Raw genomic sequence first — 15413 nt, 5'->3', positions numbered from 1 at the left:
ATAATTCTCCAAAACATCACATAAACCACACGACGACTCTAAACGGCGCCATGCTGCCTGGTACACGATATGGAAGAACCGGAAGCACCGAATCTCTTGCCTTCATTGCGTTTGAGAAGCCCAATATCATTAACCTCATGGATTAACATTAATATACAACATGGCCGCATATACGGGCTTTATAGGCCCATTAATCGTTGCTTTGATACTCCCATCTAGAGGAACCCTCTTTCAGAGAAAGAGTGTCTGTTCAGAAAGTACGATAAAGAATTTATAATCCAAGCTTTTTGGTTAGCTCCAGTAGAGAGCATCCATGGCGCAATTGCTCTCATTTCGCGTTTATCTATCTGCTGAAACGCAGAAAGCGTCCCAAGAGTCGTTGAAACGAACCCAGAAGACGCGTAAACCATTTTCGCCTGGTAGAAGAGGTAAATGGTTCTACTATTTTTTTTGGTTTCCTTGAGAAACTTAAAAACTAATGGCAGTATCGACGCTGAGTTTGCCTGGTTCTGTCTTCAATCTCTGTGCTTTACTCGGAAATTTATGAATACACAGGTCCGGTGGCTCTGCCGAAGAATCCCCAGAATCTGAATTTGGAAGTTTCTCCACATAGAGCTGGTAGAGTAATCTATTGCTACTGTTACCTTTTTAGTCACTTGGAGTCTTTTTATTTCAGTATATAGTCCACTGCAATTGAGTTTTCCTCATATCTTATATCAGTTTTTGTTTGTGGAGCTTAAACAGTGTCTGCAGTTAGATTGATGAGAATTGAGTATGGAGGTGCGTTTGCTGATCTTTTGAATGAGAAAGGAAAAGGCTCTGGGAGCAATGAGATGAGTTACGTTGAAAGGACAATCGGTTTTAGGACTCGCGATTTGGATGACCGGGATCTTAGACTGGTTAGTGTTGCCACTCTTATCTTGTTTCAATCCATTTAGTATAAAGACTGATAATAACTACATTCAAGTACTTCTTACAATTAAGAAAAACCGTAAGTCAGTTATCTGCTAACAATTAGGTTACGGATGTTGTTGGAGGAACAATACGATGGAGGAGGTATCTTGATCATTTGATTGGTTCCCTTTGTCACAACGAAAGAACATTTCGAAATATGGAACCTCTTCTACTGCAGGTATCAATTCCCTTGTGAATTTTGTTTGTCACTGTCAGACTTTGCAGCCTGCCAACAATGTGATTAAACTTATCACGCCTCTCAGACCTTAAACCTTGTTCTCTATTGTAGATTCTCCGCATTGGTGTCTATGAGATCATTAAGCTTGATATGCCGTCATATGCTGTTGTAGATGAGGTATAAGTAGCACTAGTTTTCTACTTATTTTCTTTCTCAATTTCTTCTATAAATTGTTCCAAATGTAGATTTGCCAAATAGCATAAATCGTAATCTGCACTATTTCTTCCTACTACCTTAGTGAGGTCAAAAAATTTCTGATAGTCGTTCTTCTATATTTGACTATTTGTACTGTTTATTTGCTCGTTTTCAGAACGTGAAGCTTGCAAAAGTTGCCCTTAGACCTGGTGCTGGAGATTTTGTCAATGGGATTCTTCGTAAGCTAGTCTCTCTTAAGGTTTCTCTTTCTTAGACTTTTTTTTTTCCATTTTTCTCTTCAGTTCAACTTTAATCAAACAAACTTAAGCTTCTATCAATTCTGACGTAGGGATCTGCAGGAAAAAGATGCCCTTCCATTACCCAAAGTGGAAGGGGATGATCGTGCACAAGCACGTGCACTTGCTACTCTTCATTCACATCCCGTTGTAAGTTCCTCTAGCTATATTCTCATCTTTTCTTGTGGTTTTAATTTGAAGCTAGAGCTATTTAATGCTGTGAAATCGATTCTTTGAACCTATGAGGCTCCTAGATTACTTAGTATAGCTGTCAGAATATCTATGTAGTGCTGAACAATTCCAGTGAGGTCTCATTTTCTTTCCTTCCTTTACCCAGTGGATGGTTAGGCGATGGGTCAAGTATCTTGGGTTGGATGAAGCCACAAAGCTGATGACATGGAATAACAGTGATCCTGGATTTAGCTTAAGGTTTATCTCCAGATAACATTTTGCTCTTACAGAAGGACAGATAACTTATCAGCTGGTAGGCTGATAATACTTTTTCTAATGATATCAGGGCCAATATGGGAAGGGACATTACAAGAGCAGACCTCGTGGAGCGTCTAAACAGTTTAAAGGTGTTTTTTTTTTTGTTTAATCTTTCACGTTCTTTATTCAGTGTGGAATCATCATGTTTGTGTAAAACCAGGCACATGATTGTTTCTTATAAGGCAAAGTTTCTTACTTCAATTATGGCTTTCCTGTGCTACAGGTTCCACACGAGTTATCCTTACATTTGGAGGAATTTGTCCGCATCAAAACAGGCTTGCAGGTATTATAATGTTACCATGAATTGGATCTTCCTGGCAATTTTCTTTAGTCCTCGTTTCTTCTTGCTCCATTCCTTGCTTTTTTGCTATAAGTCTCAAATTTGATCATTGGAACAGACTGTTGTGCAAGCTGGTTTACTCAAGGAAGGTCTCTGTTCTGTTCAGGATGAGAGTGCAGGTCTGTTTTGGTTTCGCAATTCTTTGGTCTGCTCCTGAGAAAAAATACAGTCTCCTCTTCGTGTTCTAAACAGATTCTAATCTATCCAAATCCTTTAGTTCTTTTAGTATCTAAATATCTATCCACGTCTAGTACTGCAGGACTAATAGTCTCAGTGGTGAAACCTCAGCCAGGCGAGAGGATAATGGATGCATGTGCTGCTCCTGGAGGAAAGACCCTATTCATGGCATCTTGCTTGAAAGGCCAAGGTAATATTACAAAGGCTTGAGTTGAGGTCCTTATATAGTTAGTTATATCTTACACTTCATTTTCCTGCTATACTTGACTGGTTCCATAAACTGGCAAACTCGCATCGGTTATAGGTATGATATATGCTATGGATGTGAATGAAGGACGGCTAAGAATTCTTGGCGAGACGGCAAAATCACACCGAGTTGATGGAATTATCACAACCATTCATTCCGATCTCCGTGTCTTTGCTGTAAGTTAACACAATTTGAGTAAATGAACTTTCCAAGTATACACGGTACTCACATACCTTGCTTCCAACTTAATATATTGTTAGGAAACCAATGAGGTACAATATGATAAAGTTTTGCTTGATGCCCCGTGTTCTGGACTCGGCGTCCTCTCCAAGGTTAACATGAAGTTTTTCTAACTGTTTACCCAGCAAGATTTTCCTTTGCTAGTTGAATTGGCCTGATCTGATTAATCTGTGTTTTGTAGAGAGCGGACTTGAGATGGAACCGGAAACTTGAGGACATGGTAGAGCTCACAAAACTGCAGGATGAGCTTCTTGATTCTGCTTCCAAGTATGCACTCTGTACATACATTTTGGTCAGTCACTCGTCTAATTCTGAAAACTATTATGTGACTTATCGGATACTTTTCTCTGTGACACTCGTGACTGAAATATCAAAGACTGGTGAAGCATGGTGGGGTCTTGGTATACAGCACTTGCTCTATAGACCCCGAAGAAAATGAAGGAAGGGTCGAAGCATTTCTCCAAAGACATCCTGTAAGAATCTTCATAGTCCATTTGCTTTCGTTTAGATGTGGATATTTAACGACTAGTCTCTCTGCTTTCACAGGAGTTCTCCATAGATCCAGTAACTAGTTTCGTACCACTGAGTTTTGTAACCTCGCAAGGCTTCTTTTTATCTAACCCAGTGAAACACTCCTTGGATGGAGCATTTGCAGCTCGTTTGATTAGAGCCTTTTGACGTTAAAAGCTAAGCAATAGCAGTAAGCTTTCGTTTCTGTGCCTCCAAAAAGAGTTTAGATTCCAGTCTTGTATGATGAGAGGAAGAGAATAAAAGAAAACAGTTTTTTCTTTTGTTCGTGCATCTTATTTGTAGTTGAGATTAGGAGAGAACTGTAAACTTGTAGCTGAAATTGTTTTGGTTGATATGTAAACGTCACGCTGTTACGAACAATATAAAGGGAATGCCTTACCGTTTGAAAGAGTTATAAACGACGGCTCGTTCTGTAGGGTTTCTCTCGTTTGGAAAACTTGACTGTACATACTACATACGTACATCGTTCGTTGTGATAAGATTTGGATAACAAATCGGGCTATAAAAAGCCCATATCAGAGTTTGGTCGGCCTATAAAGCTGATATGAATCAATCATGCAAAACAGACAAAATTATAACATTGAATTGAAAATATCTATCTACCACTACCATCATTATTTTATCTTTGTACGATTTGCTATTTCATGTCAGAAAATGTTACATTCTTTGACTTTTACGACAATTTTACGAAAACAAATTGTTCATACAAAAGTCACTGAAGCAGAATAAGTTAAAGCCAAAACAGTATGATTTTCAAACGCGTTTAGAAAAGTAAAAAAATAATAATAAATAAAATTAAACAAATTAAACTTAAGATTTTGACGTTATCCTTGTCAGCAGAGAATCTTTCCTATTTCTTTACGAATAGACACAAAGAGGAGAGAGAGAGAGAGACCGAGAGAGAGTTACAGCACTATATCTCTCTCTAATAGAAGATATCACTATCTCTCTTCATCACTCTCTATCTTTCTCGTGTTAACGCAAGAAGAGTCACAGATCTTGGTCGGTGATCGGAGATGGAGTTCCGAGAGAAGCTTCTGAAGTTCAAGTTCCAAATAGTCTTGGCCTTCGTTCTATCTCTCCTCACAGTGGCTCTGGTCACTTACTCCCCTGGTTTCCTCACCGTTGTATCCTACTTCTGGCCACTGTTTGTCTCCACGGCTCTCTTTCTCGCCGCCATTTTCTTCTTCGCCCGCACCTCCGACCTTCCGGCTTCGTCGTCTACCATCCCCGGGGAAGGCACCGGCTTAAAAGTGGCAGCGGAAGGGATTCTTGACTATGTCGTCGGCGGACAACACGAAGAAACTCTCTTTGATAGCTTCACCAACCTCGACTAAGTACTGCAAAGATCTCTCTCTGTTTTAAATTTTTCTTTTTCAAGTTTTCTCGTTAGTTTTTTCTTACTAATACTAGAGTATAATAGTATTTCATTAATGTAATAGGTCACGAGGAATAAGAATAAATCTTGCCTTTTTAAAATTTAATCTATGAATCTTTTTAAGCGCGAGGCTTATTTTTAGGTATCTCTCCCTATTTATTTTCTACGTTACATTTTACAACATTTCATTGATATGATATGAATATGAATATGATTTACTTTCAAAATAATTATAATATATTCTTATTTTTCAATATGCTGAACGACCTTAAACCCCGTGCTTTACTATTTTCATAATGAAAAAAATACAACCACCGACACGACAGCTTTTCATTTGTTTAGTAAATTAAAAGGAAGAAAATAATTTAAATATTAATCACTGTTTGTATTATAGTCAGAAGGCCTCCTTTATTTTAAGAGATTCATTTGTTATATCAGATTATCATATCATTAATTCGTGTTCAGTACATTCTTCTTATTAGATTCTATTTTCATTTTAGATAATGAAAGCATTAGGTGAGCTAGGAGCTATCATGCATAGAGAGAAGAAAGAAAAAAAAAAAGAGTTAAATAATTGAATAGCTATAGCATAGATTTGAACATTTTGTTATCTTCCTCACGTGCCCGAGGCATGTAGCTCACACTCATGAACAAATCTCGACCACTTGAACTAAAATATCCAAACTACATATTCAGTTTTTCGTATTAGCTAAAATATATTCAAATGTAGTTCTTAGTACAGGAGGGACTAGCTAAGGGTAGGGTATTTCTCTTAGTTCATTATCAACAGATGTAGCTCTCCTACTCTCCAGCTCTCCTAGTCATATGATGTATGTTTCTTCATTCGATCCATATATACTCGCATCTAAAACCATTTTTAGTTTCTCTGCTGGCGCATCACGCATGCATGAGCTTCGCATTTTTTTTTGCTAGAATTTGGGATATTGGTGTGAATGTGTGAGTAGAGGAAGTGCATAAAGCTTTTTACATTAAGAGAAAATGCTATTGTTGAGTTTCGAACTGTGTGGAGTTTGAGAAGCATAACGCCAAACGTCACGGAGTTTTGTTTTTATTTGGAGAGATCGAGAGAATAAACAAAACGACACGCATGTTTTTAGTTTCAACTTATAACGGCAAGCTTTTCGTAAACCCACCCACTCACTTCTCTCGTGGGTCTACAAAGATATATTCGTCGCCGATTGCGCATTCCTCGGTTTTGAAAACACACTCCAAAGAGACATGGAGGGAAAAATTTCGAGTTCAGAAGATACTAATTTGCTTCAAAGGATCAAAGGTAACAACAAAATAATCCCCAAAACTTAGATTGAATTCTCTGGTCTATGATTTCGCTGACTCTTCCTTGTTTTTTGTTCATCACCATTGTTTTGATTTTGAGCAGAATTTACTCGATTGGTCATTGAAGATCTTGCTGAGGGAAGATCTCCGAAAATTTCAATCAATCGATTTAGGAACTATTGCATGAATCCAGAAGCTGACTGGTTCGTCTCTCTCCCTTGAATCTCTCGATTTCTTCTTCTTTCTTCTATTAAGAGTGAAGATGGTGTTTCTTATTCCCTTTAATTGAAACAATTTAGACGTGATTTTCCCATGGTTGGAGAAATTTTTGAATGACTGAAGGACCGCAAAATGATGAAAAAAAACTAAGAATCTCTCAACTCTGAATCGATTCATCGGTTTATCAGTGTGACTTCTTCAAGTATTACTGCGTGAACATGGCCTCATAAACTTACCATTTGCTTTTGCTGTCTTATAGCATTTGCAGCTCTGATAACCCAAAGGGTCAGGAGATTCTCACTCTTAAGAGGGAACCCCAAACCTACAGAATCGGTAAGTCAGGTTTCAGATCATTTTCACTATTCCAGCAGTGTTATCTCTTGGCTTAGAGAGTTGCGGTGTTTTTTTATACCTTTCAGATATGTTGCTAAGAGTATTGTTGATTGTCCAAAAACTTCTGCAAGAAAATAGACATGCCTCAAAAAGAGATATCTACTACATGCACCCATCCGCATTCAAAGGTATAAATATTTCGATAAAGAATATACATGTTAAGTTATGGATATTTCTGGTGAGTTCTTCTTGATATTTCACCTTCACGTATATTAGGACAGTCTAGTATGGTTAAATATGATACTGAGTCACTCTTGTTGTGTTCTTAGCCTTTCAGTAACACTGTTCTTTCCTGCACTCTTGTTGTGTTCTTAGCCTTTCAGTAACACTGTTCTTTTCTGCTTCTTATAGCACAATCAGTTGTGGACCGCGCAATTGGTGATATATGCATCCTTTTTCACTGTAGTCGGTACAACTTGAATGTGGTTAGTACTTGAATACTTTCAATTTCTATTTTTCCTTTGAAGAATATAAATCCCCGTTTTTGAGTATGTGATTCATGTGATATTTTGCAGGTTTCTGTTGGAAATGGGTGGGTATGCTTGGTAACAGTTACACTGCTTCTATCTTGAGAATGTCACTATTTTAGGATCCAACTCATCATTCTTTTGAGTTGTAGGTTGGTGATGGGCTGGTTAAAATTTAGGGAAGCTGGGAGGAAGTTTGATTGTTTAAACAGCTTGAATACTGTAAGATTGGAACTTAAGATTCATTTTTTATGTTGGCTTCAGGAAGTTTAACTCTCCTAGTGACTTCATTTCAGGCGTTTCCGGTTCCTGTTCTTGTAGAGGAAGTTGAAGGTATTTATATATATGAACAATAATCTTTCCTCTTCTTCTGTTTTTAGCCTGCTGATATTTGCTTTAGAAGATCTGATGTGTATGAGATAGTAGCTTTTTTCTTTGCAACTAATAGAAACTCATTTTAAACCATGCTTTATGCTCCCTACAGAGGTAAATCCTTTATCTTAAGTTGCCAACATTGTGTTAGGAATGATATTTGGATGTCACATTCCTGCTTGCAGATATTGTTAGCCTAGCAGAGTACATTCTGGTGGTGGAAAAAGAAACAGGTAAACTCTCTATCTATATTGTAACCAGGAAGATGCTTTTTTCTCTTCACTGCACCAACTGATCAGTTACTTCATCCATTGTTAATAGTATTCCAGCGTTTAGCAAATGACATGTTTTGCAAGTTGAATCGCTGCATCGTTATCACAGTAAGCACTGCAGTTGATTAATTCTTACTGATTTCAGTTTTGACTAGTTTTCCCTTTCCTTTCCTGCCATTTTTTTCAATAAAGGTGTGATTGTTTTTGGCAGGGAAGAGGCTATCCTGATGTCTCAACAAGAAGGTACATAACTTAATCCCAGGTTCTTTGATTACTACCGTATCAGACACTATCTTCTGTTGAGGAAATATACTAGAGAATAACACAGATTCTCTCCAGGTTCTTGCGACTCCTCATTGAGAAGTTGCAACTACCTGTGCATTGTCTAGTCGATTGTGATCCATATGGCTTTGAAATCCTCGCCACATACCGTTTTGGCTCCATGGTTAGATTCTGTTACAAAATATTATATGATTGAACTCAAAAATTATACCGCTTGCATTGTTCTGTTGATAGTGATCCATTGGCATTGACCCATTTTCCGTGTGTCACTTGTTTTCTTATTTTCTGTAAGCAAATGGCTTATGATATTGAATCATTACGAGCACCAGATATGAAATGGTTGGGAGCTTTTCCTTCGGACTCTGAGATATATGATGTTCCCAAACAGTGTCTTTTGCCTTTGACAGAAGAGGGTAAGAGCATTAAACCACCTTGTCGTTTCAATCTTTGTATTTTTCATTTTTCTCATTGCTTACGTTTCTGATACTGGACGATTTTCACTGACAGATAAGAAAAGAACTGAGGCACTGTTACTTCGATGCTACCTGAAGCGTGAAATGCCACAATGGAGGTATCAACAAACTTCCACGTCTTTTTGTATCTACATTTCATACAATAGTACAAAAACTAGTCTTGATGAAAACAATTTTGGTCGTCTAAGGTTGGAACTTGAAACGATGCTGGAAAGAGGTGTGAAGTTTGAGATTGAAGCACTCTCAGTTCACTCACTGTCTTTTTTGTCAGAGGTTTATATTCCTTCTAAGATTTGTCTTGAGGTAACTTCCCCTTGAGCTATGATACGAGTCTCCAACTCAAGGTATGCTCATCGAATTTAATGACTCTTTATAAGCTTTAGTAACAAATGCCAAATGCTTTCCGGATCGTATGGGTTCATGGTACAAATGAACGTGGAAAATTATACAAGAAGCAACTCAGTTTTAACTTTAATGATAGTTAAGTACCTAAATAATTTGAGTGAGTTGTGTTATATTAAAACATCACTTCCGGTTGGTTTTGAATAATAAAGGGGGAGTGATAAATAGGGTTCATTTTCTTTCTACATTTCCTAACCTAATTTCAAGTATTAAAGCCGTACGCCTGACTTGAAACCTTGAGACACTCCGATCCAAAAAGAGAAAAACCTTGCACACACCTGAAAACGATGTCGTCACTCTCCCGCTTTCTCCTACGTGGCACCTTCAGCTTCAGCACTCCCACGAACCGCCGCTTTTTCTCCGCCGTTACCGCTGCCGCAGCCACAACCTCGCCACCCAAACCGTCCCTCATCACCCTTGTAAATGACGAACGTGACCCCAAATTCATCACGGAGAAGTTCAAAAAGGCCTGCCAAGCAGAGTGGTTCCGGAAGAATATAGCCGTCTATGAGAGAACCGTTCGCCGTCTCGCCGCAGCCAAGAAGTTTGAGTGGATCGAGGAGATCCTGGAGGAGCAGAATAAGTATCCAAACATGTCGAAGGAAGGATTCGTGGCGAGGATTATCAATCTCTATGGACGAGTCGGTATGTTTGAGAATGCGCAGAAGGTGTTCGACGAAATGGCTGAGAGAAACTGTAAGAGAACAGTGTTGTCTTTCAACGCTTTGCTTAATGCGTGTGTGAACTCCAAGAAGTTCGATTTGGTTGAAGGACTCTTCAAGGAGTTGCCTGGTAAGCTCTCGATTGAACCAGATGTTGCATCTTACAATACTTTGATCAAGGGATTGTGTGGAAAAGGTTCCTTCACCGAAGCTGTTGCATTGATTGATGAGATTGAGAACAAGGGTTTGAAACCTGATTATATCACCTTCAACATACTTTTACATGAGTCGTATACGAAAGGGAAGTTCCAGGAAGGAGAAAAGATATGGGCTAGAATGTTAGAGAAGAATGTTAAACGAGACATCCGTAGTTACAATGCTCGGTTGTTAGGGTTAGCCACAGAGATGAAATCAAATGAGATGATTACTCTCTTTGATGAACTTAAGGTTAATGGGATTAAACCCGATGTTTTCACATTTACTGCCATGATTAAAGGATGTGTGGGTGAAGGAAAACTGGATGAAGCAATAACGTGGTACAAGGAAATTGAGAAGAATGGTTTGCGCCCGATGAAATTTATCTTTACCTCACTACTTCCTGCAATGTGCAAGGCGGGCGATATAGAGTCTGCTTATGAGCTCTGCAAGGAGATATTCAGTAAGCGTTTACTTGTAGATGGAGCCATTTTGCAGGAGGTAGTTGATGAGTTGGTGAAAGGGTCCAAGCAAGATGAAGCTGAAGAGATCGTCAAGCTCGCAAAGACGAATGACTATTTGAAGTGCGAGCTACGTCTCTCTTCCGAAGAGTAGTTCATTGGCTCTTTAGTGTCTTATTAGTCCATGTTTCCTCTCTCTCTCTCTTTCTTTAGTGTCTTGTTGCAAACTGCGAGTGCTGTGATCCATTGGATAACTGAACTGAACTATCTGTAGTTTTGTCTTTTTCTTGTTTGTGTGGCTTTAAAAGTTCAAATAATTTCGAGTTGCCGTTTTTCCTTTCTGATTCAAAAAATGGCATGCAATCGTTTGTTATAGACCAAAAAACGCTGCGTCGTTCATAGAAACCACTGGCAGATGTTGACGATGAAAACAAACGGCACGCTGTTCTGTTTTGGTAAAATAAGAAGCATTATTCCGTGATCTCTGCATAAGTAAGACCGAGTCGGATCCAAAACCCTAAACCCTCTCACTCACACTCACATTTTCAACCTTCACGAAGCTATGAGCAAGGTGGGCTCATCGCTGTTCAGTCGCCTCCATGGAATCTTCAAAGAGTCTTCGATCGGCGCCGTCAAGTCCACTAAACCTAAACGCCAAAACAAACCCAGTAAATTCCCTAGTAAATTGAAGGCCTCCCCCTCATCTTCCGCCTCCGTAGTAGACGGAGGGAATGAGGCCAAGGGATCGAAACTGACGAAGAAAGTAGAGAAGTTCAAGAAATCCTGCGAGTCAGAGAGTTTCCGGCAAGTCCATGGACTCTACAGTGCCTTTATCCGCCGTCTCAGGGAAGCGAAGAAGTTCTCAACGATCGACGAAGTTCTTCAGTACCAGAAGAAGTTCGATGATATCAAGTCTGAAGATTTCGTTATCCGTATGATGCTTCTTTATGGATACTCTGGAATGGCGGAGCATGCGCACAAGTTGTTCGATGAAATGCCTGAGCTAAACTGTGAACGAACTGTCAAGTCGTTCAATACCCTTTTATCGGCTTATGTTAATTCGAGGAAGGTTGATGAAGCCATCAAGGCCTTCAAGCAGTTGCCAGAGAAGCTAGGTATTACCCCTGATTTGGTTACTTATAATACTATGATCAAAGCACTTTGCCGCAAAGGCTCTATGGATGATATAGTATCCATATTTGAGGAGCTGGACAAGAATGGGCTTGAGCCTGACCTGATTACTTTCAACACACTGTTAGAAGAGTTCTATAGGAGGGATTTGTTTGTTGAAGGAGATAGGATTTGGGATTTGATGAAATCCAAGAATCTTGCTCCTAACATCAGGACTTATAACTCGAGGGTGAGAGGTCTAACTCGGAACAAGAAGTTCACTGATGCAATTAACTTGATGGATGTTATGAAAACTGAAGGGATCTTCCCAGATGTTCATACATACAATGCTTTCATTACGGCTTACCGCATTGATAACAACCTAGAGGAGGTTATGAAATGGTACAATGAGATTAAGGATCAGGGTCTGACTCCTGATACAGTTACTTACTGTTTGTTAATCCCCCTTCTCTGCAAGAAAGGTGATCTAGATAGAGCTGTTGAGATATCCGAAGAAGCCATCAAACACAAGGTTCTGTCTCGCCCCAACATGTACAGACCCGTGGTTGAGCGTTTGCTGGGTGTAGGCAAGCTTGATAAAGCAACACAGCTAGTGAAGAATGGCAAGTTACAGAGTTACTTTCGGTACCTACCAGACGTGTCAGCTGGTAAGAAGAAGACCACTTCCAGTCCGATCTCTTCAAGTCCGGAGACCTCTTCGAGTTCGGTCTCTCTAAGTTCAGAGACCATTCTGCTCTCTTTAAGTCTGGAGACTTCTTCAAGTCCGGACTCTTCGAGCTCAGTCTCTTCCAGCGCGGACACTTCGAGCTCTGTCTCTTCCAGCCTGGACTCTTCGAGTCTGTACTCTTCCAGCTCGGACTCTTTCAGCCCGGCCTCTTCAAGTCTGTACTCTTCCAGCTCGGACTCTTCGAGTGCGAACTCTTCCAGCTCAGTCTCTTCGTCTGGCTTGTTGGACGATTAAAGAATGCTTGTTCATTGTTTAGCAACTGGAATACGTTATGATGTTGACCTCCTATCTTGTTATCACTTGTTTAGATTTTGGTAACCAGTGTTTTCACTTGCAAGGAAACATGGCTATATTGGTCTGCTCTTGTGATTTTTTTCAAATTTTATATGTTCGGAACTTTGCTTTCCTTATATCTTGAGTAAAGTTTTAAAATTTCATATTACAAAGATTGGGTATGCATATATTTATATTCTCATTTCTTCCATCTCATATTTCCAAATATACAGAGTATAAATGATTTATTTTCACAATTTTATCCTAATCTCGCGATCTCTGAATTAATTAGCCTGTATTGTAGGATTCCATTACGAGATTATTCAGATATCAAATGATCTTTTTTTTTTCCCTCTAACCGGAATACAATATCCTACAAAACGCTATTTTAGGCAACACAATATTGATATTGGATCAAAATAAACAGATACACTTGCCTTAAAAGTACCCATTTAACATATTAGTTTAGCTGGTAGACCAAGCAACCAAAAACAAAAAGAATTCACAAGCTTCATCAATGGATTACACTGTCGATATGGTTAGCCAAATGATTGCGATTTTAATTCCACAGTTCTTGTTTATATGTATATATTTTGTTTCATCTTATTAAGAATTGTTGTTTAAATTCTTATGTAGAGCTGTGTGATGAAAGTGAACAGAAGCTGCGAGCTTTGTCGGCAAAAAGTGACAGAAGTCATGCATTGTGTCAACGGTACGTACGTGTCTTAACGTTTTGTTGATGATTCTTTGTTGATGAATAATGCAAAAATTTCCAAATATTATGACAGGAGTATACTCTGTGGATTTTGTCGGAGACGACAACTCAATGAAACTAAAGGCGAGGGTAAACCCTAATATATTGTTGGCGGTTATTGAACGGTACGGCGAACATGGAAAGATCACCAATCTCCGTTTCGACGGAGAAGTTATGACTCCACGTGGCGGAGGCGGGGGCTATTACGGTCAATCAGGCTATTACCTTCCTTCCTGCACCGCCGGTAGTTATTATCCAAATTCTTCGTATTCGTATCCCCCTCCTCCGCCGTATGCTTTTACCGGAAACTATGCTCACCCTACGGCGGATCATGCACCACGGAACCCGCATACAACACCTCCGTCGTATACTCTGCCTCCGCCAGCGCCAAGACCGTTGTATAGTTTCTCTTACGTAGAACCGCAGTATCGGACGTCGAGTTCGTCGGGTAGAGGGCGTTGTGTGATCATGTGATGCACCCGACTCTGAACTATCTTGTTGATGTAGATGATAATCTTCTTGTACGTTTTGGTTCATATTCTTGATCGCTGCTTATTTAAAAAGCGACTGCGTGGATTCTCAACTTTTTCTTTGTTTTTGTTTTCAAGAAATAACCTAAACTAACACACACAAATTTGTGGACTAATGGACTAGATACTAGAGCTTGTCCAATTTTATGCAAGTCCTTAAGACACATCTTTTCTATAGTTTTAAGTAAAATAAGTATAATGTTCATTATAGATTTGTTCATTATAGATTTCTATTTATCATATTCAACATAGATAGATTGTACCAAATGTTGATGATTGATTGATGAATTTGTTCTCTCGCGAGACAAAGCAAACAAAATTTATTTATATTCTTCTATTGAACATGGTGCAATGGCCTCATAGACCAATGCAGGCTGGCACCACACTGAGCATAACAGTTTTCTCGGCCATTTAGCAAGATGTCAACTTCTTTTTTCTTATTTCTTTAACTGATTTTCGGTTGGAGTAAAGGGACGGAAAAGTTCATGGGATGGATATACACAACAATATATTTGATCATGTGATTCATCCGAAACTTAAAGTATGACTGAACAAAGAAACCTTGAAATCGATGATCATATGACCCAAAAGAATAACATTTTGATTGGATAGTAGTACTAGTATTAGTATAGACATTTAACACTAGTTAATCTTTATAGATACAATTTGTAACACAAATTAATCTGACAAGGTAGAATAGTGAGATGAGTTGATGGAATATGATTGTTGGGTCCATGAACCTCCCCGTACAAAACTACCTAGAGGACCCAGTGACACAAAGTTCTGATTCAAAGTTGACCGCTCATTCTCTCATCGTTTTTTTGCCTTTCCTCATTGTCACCATAATCTTTAGGAGCAATAAAAGAAAGACAAAACAAAAGTAGAGAACAAATAGTTATAATTTTAGAGAGGTCGTGGTTCATACCATAGTTTCCTTTCCTTTTACATACTCGAAAACAATTACATTTTATTTGCCAATTACACTCCACTGTTCCATATATACTCAAACAACAGCATCCTGAACGCATCATCTTTTCCCACAACAATACTGATTTTGTTTTAGACTACTTTACTCGTGTAACACGTACCCTTACGTTTCTCGTTCTCATCGGCAATTCACGAAAATATTGTTGTATATAGTTTTTTTTTTTTGACTTTAGCTTTGAACATTATTGAGCATATAGTACTGTATATGTGGTTTAATCAAATTTCCTCTCAATAGGACTTGGACCCACTTAATATTTGTTATAACTTGATTTTTTCTTCATTGATTGAGTTTACTGTTCCTTCTCCATGTCTTTCGGTTTTACTTTATTTTTATTTTGGTTTTTAATTTTGGATTTTTGGTATGTATGTATGTTTGTGTGTAAATAGCTCCATGATTGATCCATACACTACCATTCATTTCAATTGTTGTTAGGTATTTATTATGCCTTTTTGTTTTAATTAATATTTTGTTGAATCTGTTGTACCCCGTTG

General features: G+C 38.7%; 6 protein-coding genes across 6 annotated transcripts; all 6 read left to right on the top strand.

Annotated features, from left to right (window-relative positions):
- The first annotated feature begins 308 nt into the window (after positions 1 to 308).
- On the top strand, positions 309 to 4062 carry LOC17892985 (probable ribosomal RNA small subunit methyltransferase B). Its single transcript, XM_006297371.2, has 17 exons — positions 309 to 428; positions 556 to 618; positions 745 to 899; positions 1019 to 1132; positions 1244 to 1309; positions 1503 to 1586; positions 1687 to 1773; positions 1961 to 2052; positions 2141 to 2201; positions 2336 to 2395; positions 2511 to 2571; positions 2712 to 2819; positions 2934 to 3052; positions 3137 to 3208; positions 3298 to 3383; positions 3493 to 3589; positions 3663 to 4062. The coding sequence occupies exons 1-17, from the start codon at positions 314 to 316 to the stop codon at positions 3792 to 3794; spliced, it is 1572 nt and encodes a 523-aa protein (XP_006297433.1). The 5' UTR covers positions 309 to 313; the 3' UTR covers positions 3795 to 4062.
- Positions 4063 to 4490: 428 nt separating this feature from the next.
- Positions 4491 to 5162, top strand: LOC17890742. Its single transcript, XM_006298789.2, has one exon. It carries the CDS (start codon positions 4664 to 4666, stop codon positions 4982 to 4984), a length of 321 nt encoding a protein of 106 aa, XP_006298851.1. The 5' UTR covers positions 4491 to 4663; the 3' UTR covers positions 4985 to 5162.
- Positions 5163 to 6199: 1037 nt separating this feature from the next.
- LOC17892852 (meiotic recombination protein SPO11-1) lies at positions 6200 to 9375 on the top strand. The gene is made up of 15 exons (XM_023785679.1): positions 6200 to 6319; positions 6425 to 6524; positions 6800 to 6873; positions 6960 to 7061; positions 7285 to 7358; positions 7449 to 7465; positions 7553 to 7622; positions 7697 to 7733; positions 7958 to 8005; positions 8094 to 8152; positions 8256 to 8287; positions 8384 to 8489; positions 8619 to 8739; positions 8834 to 8897; positions 8988 to 9375. The coding sequence occupies exons 1-15, from the start codon at positions 6265 to 6267 to the stop codon at positions 9115 to 9117; spliced, it is 1089 nt and encodes a 362-aa protein (XP_023641447.1). The 5' UTR covers positions 6200 to 6264; the 3' UTR covers positions 9118 to 9375.
- Positions 9213 to 10842, top strand: LOC17892653 (pentatricopeptide repeat-containing protein At3g13160, mitochondrial). Its single transcript, XM_006298945.2, has one exon. It carries the CDS (start codon positions 9489 to 9491, stop codon positions 10671 to 10673), a length of 1185 nt encoding a protein of 394 aa, XP_006299007.1. The 5' UTR covers positions 9213 to 9488; the 3' UTR covers positions 10674 to 10842.
- A 106-nt stretch (positions 10843 to 10948) lies between these two features.
- LOC17893923 (pentatricopeptide repeat-containing protein At3g13150) lies at positions 10949 to 12842 on the top strand. Its single transcript, XM_006297402.2, has one exon. The coding sequence runs from the start codon at positions 11082 to 11084 to the stop codon at positions 12609 to 12611; it is 1530 nt and encodes a 509-aa protein (XP_006297464.1). The 5' UTR covers positions 10949 to 11081; the 3' UTR covers positions 12612 to 12842.
- Positions 12843 to 13142: 300 nt separating this feature from the next.
- On the top strand, positions 13143 to 14066 carry LOC17892808. Its single transcript, XM_023785680.1, has 3 exons — positions 13143 to 13188; positions 13287 to 13362; positions 13439 to 14066. The coding sequence occupies exons 1-3, from the start codon at positions 13168 to 13170 to the stop codon at positions 13876 to 13878; spliced, it is 537 nt and encodes a 178-aa protein (XP_023641448.1). The 5' UTR covers positions 13143 to 13167; the 3' UTR covers positions 13879 to 14066.
- The last annotated feature ends 1347 nt before the right edge of the window (positions 14067 to 15413 follow it).

This window comes from Capsella rubella, unplaced genomic scaffold (assembly GCF_000375325.1).
Source record: "Capsella rubella cultivar Monte Gargano unplaced genomic scaffold, Caprub1_0 scaffold_3, whole genome shotgun sequence".
NCBI classification, from domain to species: domain Eukaryota; kingdom Viridiplantae; phylum Streptophyta; class Magnoliopsida; order Brassicales; family Brassicaceae; genus Capsella; species Capsella rubella.
The sequence above is the reverse complement of the archived record's forward strand: the minus strand, read 5'-3'. Positions and strand labels throughout refer to the sequence as shown.